Here is a 12859-nt window from a genome sequence, read left to right on the forward strand (position 1 = left end):
CCAGTGAGTGCTGCAGGGAGCTGTTGGATACGGTAGATAACTATGCAGTGCTCCAGCTGGACATAGTGTGGTGTTACTTCCGCTTGGAACAACTGGAATGCCTTGACGATGCAGAAAAGAAACTAAACTTGGCTCAGAAATGCTTCAAAAATTGTTACGGAGAAAACCATCAGAGGCTGGTCCACATAAAAGTATGTTACTGTACTTTGTTTATGTATCGTTGAGACCATGTCTAGAACTTGAGCTGCATTCCTGTTCAATATTCCTGGTGGAGATGGCCGCCAAAAGGCGATTTGATGGTCGCATGCATGGTGCTCGTTTTATGCGCTTTTTCGGTGGGGTGGTTAAATGTTCTGCAAGGTGGGCTGCTCAGTGTGTAGCCAGAGGAACACAGTTTTCCAGCCACAAAACCCCCGCTGATGGTCACCCCGACCAAGAGAGCTTGGTGACTGTGTTCAGTAGAGTCTCGTGGAAGATTTAAATGCAGGAAAAAAAATAGACATTTTGAATGGTAACAGTTCCCACGAGTGAGTCACAGCTCAAGAACTGTGATTTGAATAGGATTTTTCTAAGGTGATTTCCACAGGTCAGCAGAATTCTGCTTGGAAATCTCAGGGCAGCATAAAACCTCCCTGGTTTGGGTTTTTGTGCACTTCCTTCCCCTCCAGGAGGAATAAACGTTTTCGTTACGCTGTTTTGCCCCTGTGGGGATGAAAGGGATTACAAGGGTGAACATTGCAGCTCTGTAATTAGAAACAAGACCATTTTATTCTTTTTTCTTCCCCAATAATTTTAGGGGAACTGTGGGAAAGAGAAGGTGCTGTTTTTAAGACTTTACTTGCTTCAAGGTATCCGAAATTATCACAGTGGAAACGGTGAAGAGGCTCGTGAGTATCTCAACAAGGTAAGAAAGTGAATACTCCAAAGTGGTAACTGTTTTCACCTACCTTTTTTTTTTTTTCATCCCCCAAAGTTAAGTATTTCATAAACTCAGCAGTTTGTGACTTGTAAAGGACATGCATGTATCTCCCGTGTTCTCTGCCTCGTACATACCACAAACATACTTGTATCCGTTAGGGTGTAGGTGAGATGCTGTGATAAGGAAACCTCAACAAGACAGTGGCTGTAATTGGCTAGAAGTTTCCATGCCTGTCTGCCATCTGGCAGTGGAGAGGTGAGCAGGCGGGGTCAGTAGAGCAGCTCCGCCAGCCTGTGTGCGGCAGCCAAGGATGCTCCTGTCAGTCCCCTTCCAGCCAGCAGAGGGGGCAAGAGAGAGTCCAGGGCGGCCTCGGGAAGGGCCGGAAGTTGGGGCTGTCACTCCTGCTACGTGCCCCTGGCCGGGACTTAACCCCCTGGCTACACCCAGTTGCAGGGGGGGGGGGTGAGAAATGCCATGTGCACAGCTCCAGTTCAGGGGATTTGATTACATAAACGGGGGAGATAGTGGATACCGGCCCTTCCCATGATACTCCAGAGGCCTGTTGCCTTCTGTTACATTATGATACATCACATGCACAGTGTGGGATCTGTAGGGATCTGTAGAGATCTGTATTCTACTCGAGCTAGTTGATGACAGGTAGAGTTGAAGAGTTTTTATCTAAAATCTGACACAGCCCTCAATCACATAGGGTACAAGCTAATTTCTTTCAGGCTTTAGCCTTGTGTTCAGCTTTAATGTTGTTATAGTTAATGATTCGTGTATTTTTTCCTTGTCTGCAGGCACGTCAACTCTTTAAAGAGCTATATATTGATCCATCAAAAGTTCACGATTTGTTGCAGTTGGGATTTACTGCCCAGGAGGCCCGGCTTGGCCTGAGGGCATGTGACGGGAACGTGGACCACGCGGCTGCCCACATTACCAACCGCAGAGAGGTACCTTAACGTGGTCTTGGCGACACTGGGGCTCACCTTTGCGTAGGTGTGAAACTCGAGGCAATAGTAAGCCTGTTTCCAAAACGCTATAGCTCTTGGATTAGAAGGAAGAGAAAAAGATTATTCCATGGTAGTTATTAACAACAAGGAGCTCTTTATACTTCAGACTGGGAAGAAACAGGAAACTTGTCTCATTTAATTGAATTCATCTTCAGGCAGCGTGGTTTCCTCAGTTTTATTTTCTGCTGCGGCGGCAGTAGCTCCTAAGTGCGTTGTCCAGGTAGCCTGTCTGTGCGGGTCTTTGCTCTCTTTCTCTCTCTTTGCTTACCATGGTAGATTCCGGAAACCAGTTTAAAGGGGGGCTTTGTTTTCCCTTGGAGCCGTAGCTGTAGTTTGGGATGGCATTCTTAGCTGGAAACGTGAGTCAAGTCATAGGAGCAATTAACATTATGAAGGCGAAGGGACAAAACTATAATCATTTGGAACAATTATAAATAAGTAGATTTTCGGGGGCACCTGGATGGCTCAGTGGGTTAAGCATCCAACTCTTGACCGGCTCAGCTCATGATCTCACGGTCTGTGGGTTCGAGCCCCACATCTGTCAGTGCAGAGCCTGCTCGGGATTCTCTGCCTCCCCCGCTGTCTGCCCATCGTCCACTTTCTCCCTCTCTCTCTCAAAATAAACATTAACAAAAATAATTAAGTAGATTTTGGAGCTGGAGGGCATGTTACCATATCTAATATGCTAGTTTTCAGTAAAAGAGTATTTGGTCGGGAAAGCCCAGTGTGGTCCCTGGCCTGCCTGGTGCTGGAGCAGGAGTGGATCCGTGGGCCAGTTACACAGCAGCCAGTCTGAAGGGCTGTTTTGGGTTCACCTTTTAAGACCCCAGCTGGTAGCTACTTTTCTGTCTGCTGGTCTGCCCGACTGCCCTCCTGATCGTGGTCCGTTGGGTCTTGCTGTAGAAGTCAGTGAGTGGGTAAAGGCAGAGACTTGGAAAAGCTAAGTTTTGTGTGTTTTTGCATTTCACACAGTCTTATTCAGTACTAGGGCGCCTGGCTGGCTCGGTCGGTAGGGTGTGCAGCTCTTGATCTCAGGGTCGTGAGTTCAAGCCCCACATTGGGGATAAGGCTTAAAAGTAGATGAATAAATAAACAAGTTCAGTACTAGGAGAAAAGCAAGCATTGCTGAGACTGCATTTGTTAATTTTGATTGTAAGATTTCACTAGCATTTGGAAAGCCAGCATTTTAAAATGAGACACTGAAAAATATTTCTCATAATCTTTCCTTACATTTGTATGTACTTTAGAGTTTATAAAAAACATTCTCAGGGTCATGACGTCATTCAGTTCTGCCTGTGATCGCCCGAGGCCGCTGGGGCAGATAATTATCAGTTTTACAGATGAGGAAAATGGGGCTCAGCGGTTGACGTTTCTGGGGTTGTGGGTCAAATCAGTGGTAAAACCTGAACTAAGACTCTGGTTTTCTCATGCACTTTTCACGCCCATCTGACAGCAGCATTCTGATGAGTTTTTACCAAAGGTTCTGAAAAGCCAAGAGATACTGTGAGGGGGCAAAAATGACCACTTCCTGACTTTATAAGTAGCAAAAATAAATGTTAAAGAACAGTGGAGTCCTGCCGTAGTGCATTTACTGAACCAAGTCCTAAGCCCTTGGAGAAAATCAAGGGCAAGATGGTGTATGCAGAGCGGTTGACCCGGTTCACTCTTGGACCCGGTAGACATGTATCAGGGTGCTTTGGGTTGAGAGCAGTAAAAACCCCAATCCAAACTGGCTTAAACTCTGGGCAGGAAATTACTGGCCTGCTTCGCTGCTCAGAGGCAGCATGAGTCTCCCTCAGGTTAGTTGGGCCAGTGGCTTCCCCCCGGGGCGGAGAGCTTGGCTTCCGGGTCTGTCCACTGTCTGTAGTGAGGGTCCTCTCCTCACCCCAGGAGCTCGGTCTGCGCTTCAGAATCATCTGAGCAACCCCGAGCTGCTTGCTGACTGGCTGCCTTCTAAGCAGTCACTGTGGGGGCGGAGGAGGGAAGACACTCGAACCCCCCCCCCCCACAGCCCTCCTGGGGCCTCCCCGGGGCTTGTCCCGAGTACAGGCTGATCCCCCTTCGGGCCAAAGCAGCAGACACCGAGGTGGCCGCAGTGCTGAAGGGCTGGGCGGCAGGGAGAGGCGGATGTCCCCGTTCCCCCGAGCCCGCTCCGCATGGGAGGCTGGGCTGGGTACCCGGCACACGGTGCAGTGCCCACTGTCCTCCGGTTGGTCTGCTTTGTGTCTCTGGTTTCTAGTATAAAGAGAAACGTCAGAAAAGATTGTGTATCCTCTTGTGTACCGACACGAATAAGAGCTGGTGTAGACATTTGTAATTAAACAGAACTCCGTGAGGCTCCAACTCAGTCTCAGGTCTGTGTGACGTGAGCCCCGTGTCTCCCGGCTGGCTGCGTCTTGCTCTGGGTTCCAACGCCACGCACGTTTCTTAGCCCCCCCCCCTTTTTTTTAATGTTTATTTATTTTTGAGACAGAGACAGAGCATGAATGGGGGAGGGTCAGAGAGAGAGGGAGACACAGAAGCAGAAGCGGGCTCCAGGTTCCAAGCTGTCAGCACAGAGCCCGACGCAGGGCTCGAACTCACGGACTGTGAGATCATGACCTGAGCCGAAGTCGAAGGCCCAACCGACTGAGCCACCCAGGCGCCCCTTCTTAGCCCTTTGAAATACGAGTGGAAGAAGCCGAAATCGGAAGCGGTGATGGGCAGGGTGAAGGCAGCTTGGGCGGGGGGGAGGTGCGAACAAAGGTGGAAACGTAAGGGCCACGGAATCGCTCTGCTGGCCATGTGGCTGTGGTGCCGGCAGGATGGGGGCAGCTTGGGGGCGTGGGGGCCGGGGGGCGAGGAAGGGGCACCGGCACCTGATCGGGTGGGACTCGGGGCAGGGGTGAGATGGCCCGGCCTCGGCCTGTGCGGGGTGCCGCGGCAGTGCTGGGGTGGGGGACTCACAACAGATGAACCCAGGTGAAGGGGGCTGGCCCGCCGCGATGCTCCTGGTGATGCAGGTGCCTACCGGCACCTTGTCCGCTTTGAAACAGGAATTTAGGGGGCGCCTGGGTGGCGCAGTCGGTTGGGCGCCCGACTTCAGCCAGGTCACGATCTCGCGGCCTGCGAGTTCGAGCCCCGCGTCGGGCTCTGGGCTGATGGCTCGGAGCCTGGAGCCTGTTTCCGATTCTGTGTCTCCCTCTCTCTCTGCCCCTCCCCCGTTCATGCTCTGTCTCTCTCTGTCCCAAAAATAAATAAACGTTGAAACAGGAATTTAGTCTAAGAACGCCTTCGTCCCCGGGGGTGTTTGGGGGAGTCACTCGGTTCTGTGAGTCCTCCTGCTGACTCTGCGGGAATTTCTGGCTGCGCCGTGAGGACTCCTTTCTTCCTAAGAGATGAGGCCACGGCCCCCCCGTGTGCAAGAAGATGGAGGGCACTTGGTGCTTGGGGTGAGCCACGGAGGTAGGAACAGACCTAACAGAGGAGAGAGAGCCATCTTCTCCGCTGTTCTCTCTGTGTCGGGTGAGAACTGGCCATGTCCAGAATTGTGCAGAAGCCCTCACCCCAGCTCTGCAGTCAACTGTGACCTTGGTCCGCAGGCCACTTAACTTTCTTTAGAGATTTTCTGTCTTCTCATTGGCAAAATGATGAGGTTGGATTAAACTAGTGCTTTTCAGAGTTGTTTTAGCTTGTTTTGTTTTCTGTCAGCAAAATCCGTTTTTTAAAAATTACATTTGTTTTCAAAAATTCTGAACTCTCTTCTGTGGGGCTGGGATGGGAGAGAAGAGGCTAGAACTCTCCACAGCCCTTCTCAGACTCTCGCGGCAACAGTAGGCACTTACGAGACCCGGGGTCAAGAACTGTGGGACTAGATGACCTTTGTCACCTAACATTGACCATTCTGGAGGTTTTAAATAGGCTAATAGGCCCTAGGAGGCATCTGAGTCCCTGCTGCCTGGAGTGGGGTGGGTCGGGTCTGCAGCTCTGCGGTCACCTGGGACACTGCCCCCAACCCCCATTCAGAGTCCACCATTTTAACAAGATCCCCGGGGATTAATGAGGGGCCAGGAAGTACCACCCCCCCCCCCAGCCCCCCAGAGAGGGTCCATCCGCTTCTCTGGCCTGGCGGCGATGAGTTCCCTGGTTCCGAGTGGCCTGTTCTGGTCGGGATGGCGGTGACTAAGAAGCACTGTCTTCCGGGCCTGGAGGGAGGTCTCTACCCCCACGGGCCCTGCCCCAGGGACAGCGCGTGCCCCCTGCCCTTGCAACCCTCATGCTCTTGCTTGGGTGAGACGTGCGGAGCGGTTCACTCCCCTTTTGTTACTCGCTTGGCCCGTCGACCCCAAGAATCCTACAGAGCATACCGAGAGGTCTCCCTACGGAATCCCAGTCCCCAACTCGGTGACTTTGCTGTTTTCCTAAAGGAATTGGCCCAAATAAGGAAAGAGGAAAAAGAGAAGAAAAGACGCCGGCTGGAGAACATAAACTCTTTGAAAGGAATGGGCTACTCTACTCACGCGGCCAAGCAGGCCCTGCATCAGGCCAGCGGGAACCTGGACGAAGCCCTGAAGGTAGTGCGTCCCCCGGGGCCTCTCGGCCTGCCCTGAGTGCCCCTGGTGTGGCCGCGGGGCCCCTTCTTCCCCTGACCTCCTCTCCCGTGTCCCCTGCGGCACACGGAGCCCCCCTCCCAGGGCCTTTGTCCCCAGTCCTGGTATGGATCTCAGGGTCCGTTCTCGTTCTCGGACCCAGTGACGGGGCCAGAAGGACAGACCCCACCTCGGTGCCCGCCCGCTGTTGAGCAGCGTCCGTGGGGCAGAACTCTGCGTGAGGTTTCTGTTGGCAGCACCAGGGGTTGGCAGGGACGCAGGAAGGGGACGGTGATGAAAGTTGCGGTATAGTTTTCTTTTCATTAAAACGTTTTATTTGAATATCGTGTTGTTTCTTGATGCAGTCAGTACACGCTGACCTCAGGGAGCACAGAGTGTTGGGGAGACAGAACACAGCGGAGCGCGGCCGCCGTGTGCGAGCACAGCACGTCGGGGGCGGGGCTGCAGCTGCGTTGTGGGGGATCACGCCCCCGGGGGGCGCCTCTACGGCAGACGTGGGGCACGCTGAGGGGAGCGGGAGCCCCGGGGAGCTGCCGGGGTTGTGCCTGCCGGAGGCTGAGGCCGGGAGGGCGGGCGTCACCTTGTCGCCCTGCCGAGGGGTTCCTGCTGGAGCCTGCCCTGCCCTTGCCTTTTATTCTCAAGACCTCCTGTCCGTTCCCCAGAGGTTTCCACAAGTAAATGTTTACCTATATATTATATAATATAAATATATTATATAAATAAGTATATATGTAAATATATATAAATATACGTACAAAGACGTATATACGCGTAAATATATATATATATATTATACACACATTGATAAACGAATTTGAATATCTAGTTTGGCTTCTCGCATTGGAGAACTAGAAAAGGCGGGGAATTCTGAATGTGTGCAGGACCGGTGGGGCACCACGGCAGGTTTGAACTGCACCAAGTCGTGCATCGATGCCACCAGTACGGAAGTGTTTAGAGGCAAAATTCCCAACGGGGCTTTTTTAGGGCTGAGTAAGCACCGTGTGATAGGAAAATCAGGGGTCAAAAGAACTCTTGCGCTCGTCTCGACGACATGCGAGATCTAGCTCGTTGACGCTTTCCAAAGAGAAATTACATTGGTTGGCCCTGCACTGCCTGAGAAGCACTGGCGTGTGTAGCCTTTTGTGGCCTGTCGCCCCGGAGGCTGAGCCCTAACGCAGCTGGGGTTGCCTTGGTAGCTTCCCACCCGGGCGCTCTCGTGCCTTCCTGGGTCCTCAGAAGGGATCTTTTGGTCTGGCTAACCTTGCTTATGCTGCAGATGTTACCTGGGGCAGGAAGCTTTTGAACACCAGCATCCCCGCCCCGCCCCATGTCTGCGTTCGGGGCCCCCTTTCTCTGCTTTCTCAGCACCCTTTGCCTGGTCCCCCCGCGGCGTCCTGAACTTGCATGTTGGGGTGTCCCCTGGTCGTGTCTGCCTAGCACAGAATAGGTGGTTTGTCTAAGTGAGCAGGTGTTCGTGATGAGTAAAGCATGTCCCTGTGTGTTTGTAGATTCTTCTCAGCAATCCTCAGATGTGGTGGCTGAATGATTCAGATCCCGAAACCAACAACCATCAAGAAAGTCCTTCCCAGGAAAACATCGACCAAGTAAGTCAGGATGGATCCGCGTCCCTCCGCTTGCACAGCCTTGCGTGGGATTGCCTAGGGTGACGAGGTTGGCGGCAGGACGGGGCTCCAGGCGTGACTCAGGCCCACCCCAGGAGGCCAGCCAGGCACGCAGCAGTTGCAGCGGGTGGAAGTGGAGTAGAAGGCATTTCCTTCAAGAACAGGACGTCAGAAAGCAACTGGAAGTTCTTAGGCTTTTCTCCTTGTGTGTGCATACAGTACTTTACACACCAGACACGCTTCTTTCAGCCCGGTTCTCTGCCTGTGACCTAAAGAGACGTCAGTCTGGCGGCTCTGTCCACATCTTCCCTCCCCTGGTAGTACACCTAGTATGTTGTGACTGCTTGACTAACGGTCCTAGTGGCGAGGGTTATCACTTCCCTGCCGGCCCACAAGCCTGCTATGGCTGGGCGCTGGCACGTTTGGCTCGTGTCTTCCTCGGTCCCTTCCAGGCAGCCTCGTGTGCACACCGGTGCTAAAGAGCGGTGCGCGCAGTAGGGCAGCGCTGTATGCGTGCCATGGGTTTCAACACGTGTTCCCGCTAGGGCCGTCCTGGCAGGGGCGGGGGCGGGCGCTGGCTAGGGGTGTCGGACGGGTGTCGGGCGTGTGCAGCCGAGGCCGTCAGCAGCGGCTGCCCCCTCCCTGTGTCCTCCCCCAGCTGGTGTATATGGGCTTTGACGCGGCAGCAGCCGACGCTGCCTTGAGAGTGTTCAGGGGGAACGTCCAGCTGGCAGCTCAGACCCTCGCCCACAACGGAGGAAGCCTTCCTCCTGACGTGCATCTCTCCCTGGAAGGCTGTTCGTCGACACCATCCACGTCCCCTTCCGACTCCGCAGGTAGGTCTGAGGTCTCGAATGCCGACTTGAGAGAGGCCTGCTAACCGGAAGCTGACGGGGGAGGGGCGTGACGAGCTGGCGTGGGGACTGACGCGCCTCCTGGGCGTAGGCCCTGGTCTGCGCTGTGGGCTGCCCGGAGGGCGCGGCCGGGCTTTGTGGAAGTCGCTGGGGGTCCCTTCCAACTTTCTGTGGCATTTTGTCCTTTTTCTCCTCTTCCCCCTCACCTCAGCTGTTCCCACACCCCTCTGTTGCAGGTGCCTCTAGTGCCTCAACAGATGAAGATATGGAGACAGAAGCGGTCAATGAAATATTGGAAGATATTCCAGAACATGAAGAAGATTATCTTGACTCAACGCTGGAAGATGAAGAAATTATTATCGCAGAGTACTTATCCTATGTAGAAAATATAAAGTCAGCAACAAAAACGGAATGATGGGCAGAAATAAGTACTGAGTTTCTGCTTATAAATTCTATCATCATGAAAAGCCCAGTGCAGGTCGTCTTTTTTTCCTTCTTCTTATCTGATTTTGCTCCAAGAGTGCTTCCTCCTTGGGCACAGGAGGGGCGGGCAGGGAACGGGCCAGCGGTGAAGGTGAGAGGAGACTGGGGGGGTGGGGGGGAGCCTCCGGATCTATTTCCTCTTCATCTTGCCCGGCTCCCCTGCCCTCCTCCGCTCACTGCTGCTCTCTCTTCCTTCTTCCCACCATGCAGCTCTGCCTTTCAGCTTCAGCCTCGCTGCCCCGTCGCTAAAACGTCCTTAAAGTCTTCAGCCGATCCAAGTGCCCTGGGGACCTAGGGAGGAGGCATCCCCTCCAGTAGCCATACCGCATTGTGGCAGACTGAAAGCTCGGGTTCTGTGCTCTTCGTTTAGTAAAATATGCACTTGTAATTCAAGGTTGAAGTTGAGAATTTATAGACGTGCAAAATTCTTCTCTACAAAAATGAAATCCTTTTATTAAACAGGAAAGTCCTTAAATGCTGACCAAAGCACCTTATTTTTCATTAGCACTTTCAGATGCTGCGCTGTCCTATTAAACTCACTGCCGGCTGAGATACCTATCGGAGATTATTAAGATATATTTTCTCCAGGTTTGTGGGTTTCTTTGGTGTATCTGTGTTACAGAAGACTGTTTCCAAATGTACGTAGCTGGCCTCTTAACGGCTCACGTGTCCACTCTCGGTGCACCGCACATTCCCCTGTAGGTGTGTGTTAAATGAAAACCCGTCCCAGCACTAGGACACAGCTGGCAGCAGCCGTGCCAGATGTGTTCCTGAGCCTCTTCTCTTCCTGCCCTTCCGGAAGTCTCTGGAAGCGCCTGTGACCATCGAGGGCAGATGGGTCACATCACTGCCATCGACGGGCTGGGGGAAGTGCTTCAACTGTTTCACTAACCATTTTCACAGAGCTTCAACAGCCGTCCAGTTTGGGTGGGTGGGTGGGAATCTTTTCTGTCCTTCTTTTCAAATGGATGATACGGTTGGAAATAAAAGGTGGAAAAGGCATTCAAAAATCGTCAGCCTAACTTTGCAATAAGTTGCTCAAACTCCCTATGCTGCCCTACGTGCTGAAAACGCCTGGGTGGTCTGGAGTTTCCTTTAGACTCCAGGTGCTTGCTGCCATCGATGTCCTCTAAAAAGATGGGACGTCCACAGCAGGGCAGAAGCTGACGGTGGGGACGACGACGACACGGGGGAGGGGAGTTTGGGCTGTCAGGGTCGAGTGGCCAACGACTAAGATGAGGAGGTCTCTCAGCCTCGCCTGAGACCGTGTCTCACTCGGATTTCGGGTCTGAATTGCAGCTTTTAGCCAATCACTGTTGTGGGCTTGGGCCAGGCATGGCTTCTAGCTTCCCAAGGGCTCTTTTAATGGTCATAAATGGGCTAGGGAAGCAGAGTCACGCGAGCAGGGCTCAGACGCGGCTTCATTTTCTCGTGAAGAGACGCACAGAAGCCAGTTCTCGAGTGAGGGACCGTCCTGGGTACATACCACGTAAGGAGGGCGGCCCGTCCGGACTTGGGAGACAGGCTCCGGTCCTGGCTTTGCCTCCAGCTGGTGGTGTGAAACGAGACACAAAGTGACTGAGTGCCACTCCCCACTCTGGAGGGCAAGAGAAGCCACAAAGGACGCTTGTGATGAAAATTTGCCCCCAAGTCTTTAAGGAGTATGGCGAGGCTGAGTCACAGAGGAGGGAGGCTTTGGCGGAGGCTCTCCCTGGAGAGTCCGAGGAGAAGGGAGAACATTCCAGACCTGGGGCCAATGAGGAGGCAGCACAGGCCAAGTGCGCCACATTCGTGAGGTTACAGCCGTTCTAGACCCACCAGAGGATGGACTGGGGGCAGAGAGTGAGGGTGGAGGGACTGCCGAGTGCAGCCACAGAGCGCCCTGAAAGGCGGGCAGGGGGTCCAGATTTGAGTGGCCGAATACGCGGGCCATTAGGGGTTCGAGAACTCCGGGCAGCAGTGGATGCAGGTGCGTGTCCGCTAGACGTGCCACCCTCACCACATCCGACGCTCATCCTTCTCCAGTGAAATGCCACCTGCTCTTGGCTTTGGTGAGCCGGGTCCTGACCCTATTCCTGCCCATGTCCCTAAGTACTTCTGTTCTTCCCTATTCAGCATTATTTATCAAAGGCAGAGAATACCTGGTTATCTGGTCTTTACATCCTCAATGTCTCGAGCAAAGGCTTGTGTGTTGTAGAAACAAATTCCTTGAGCATATTCTGCTACGTAAATACAAAACGACAGTTTTCCGTTTCCTGCTCTCTTCCCGGAGAGGCAGGCGGGAGAACAAAAAATGCGGCAGCTCCTGTTTTCCCATCTGCACCCAGCGGCTGTTTCTCCGGGGATATCACAGCTTGTGTGTTCCAGTCTCTGTTGTGGTTGGACGGGACGGGGGACCTGAGATGACGCAGGAACACGGCATCGGCTGTGCCACCGGGGAGCGTCTGGTCACTCGAGCTGCCTCTCTGCCAGCGACGCAGAGATCCCGGCGCAGGTACTCGAGGTGGTCCGTCTCCCCGTCCTCCCTTGAAATGCACCTCAGCTCCCTGGCAAGCTCCCATGGCCGGCAGGCCCCTGCAGCCGCAGCGGCGGCACCGAGAAGGGCTAGGGAGCGAGGGCTCCCAGACAGTGGGCAGAACGCGCCGAGCCCCACGCCAGACCGCAGGGAAGGGACCCTCCTCCCTTCACGCAGAGCGGGAGCTCCGAAGCAGGGGTGACGCGTCCCTGTTGCCACCTAGACAGGCTGAAGAGCCGGGTCCTCGCCCTCTGGCCTCTCCCCGCGCGAGTGACACCGTAGGGGCCATCAGGCCTCAGCCCCTCACGTCGCCCCGGAGGAGGGGCAGGCCCAGGCCGGGTGCGTGAGCCCCCTGGTTCCGGGAACCCCTCCTCCTCCTGAGAGGAAGCCGAGAGTTTGCGGAACAAAAGACATATTTCAGGGCGCTTTGAAAGACGTGTATTTCGGTTCTTCGCGAGTGTCCTCCAGACAGTTTGCCAAACTAATGACAATTGCGGCTCGGTGGCTTTTTGAAGAAATCCCCGTTTCCTCCCAGGAAAGGCTTGGCTTCTGGGACCTCTGCGGGGCCGCAGGCTCTGGGTCGGGAGGGTCCCGCGGGCCAGAGGCGCAGACCTGAGGGAAGGGGCCACTCGGCCGGGGGCGCGGGGGGGGGGGGCGGGGGGGGCCGGGTTGGGGGGGGGGGGGGGGGCGGAGGAGACTCTGTCCCCGAGAGCGAGCACGGTCCCCCTCCACGGGACGGGGCTGCCAAAGTCCACGGACACGGACGGGCAAAGCCCACTGCCCAGGTCGCGGGCGGGGGTCCGTCGGTCCGCCGGCGGGTGGGTCTCGGGCGCTCAGGCCGGCTGCAGGGGCGCGGCGGCCCCG

The 12859-nt window shown here is 54.5% G+C and overlaps 1 protein-coding gene across 3 annotated transcripts in view; it reads left to right on the forward strand.

Annotated features, from left to right (window-relative positions):
- NUB1 (negative regulator of ubiquitin like proteins 1) overlaps positions 1 to 9955 on the forward strand; it is a 28679-nt gene extending 18724 nt beyond the window's left edge. For all 3 annotated transcript variants that reach the window (XM_040464512.1, XM_040464515.1, XM_040464514.1), the window contains exons 9-15: positions 5 to 191; positions 797 to 904; positions 1720 to 1872; positions 6339 to 6485; positions 8030 to 8125; positions 8802 to 8979; positions 9234 to 9955. In XM_040464512.1, the coding sequence (XP_040320446.1) occupies positions 5 to 191; positions 797 to 904; positions 1720 to 1872; positions 6339 to 6485; positions 8030 to 8125; positions 8802 to 8979; positions 9234 to 9412 (1048 nt within the window). In that variant the 3' untranslated portion in view covers positions 9413 to 9955. The remainder of the gene's footprint in view (positions 1 to 4; positions 192 to 796; positions 905 to 1719; positions 1873 to 6338; positions 6486 to 8029; positions 8126 to 8801; positions 8980 to 9233) is intronic.
- Positions 9956 to 12859: the final 2904 nt, after the last annotated feature.

This window comes from Herpailurus yagouaroundi, unplaced genomic scaffold (genome assembly GCF_014898765.1).
Source record: "Herpailurus yagouaroundi ecotype Mexico unplaced genomic scaffold, PumYag 483, whole genome shotgun sequence".
Lineage (NCBI taxonomy): Eukaryota > Metazoa > Chordata > Mammalia > Carnivora > Felidae > Herpailurus > Herpailurus yagouaroundi.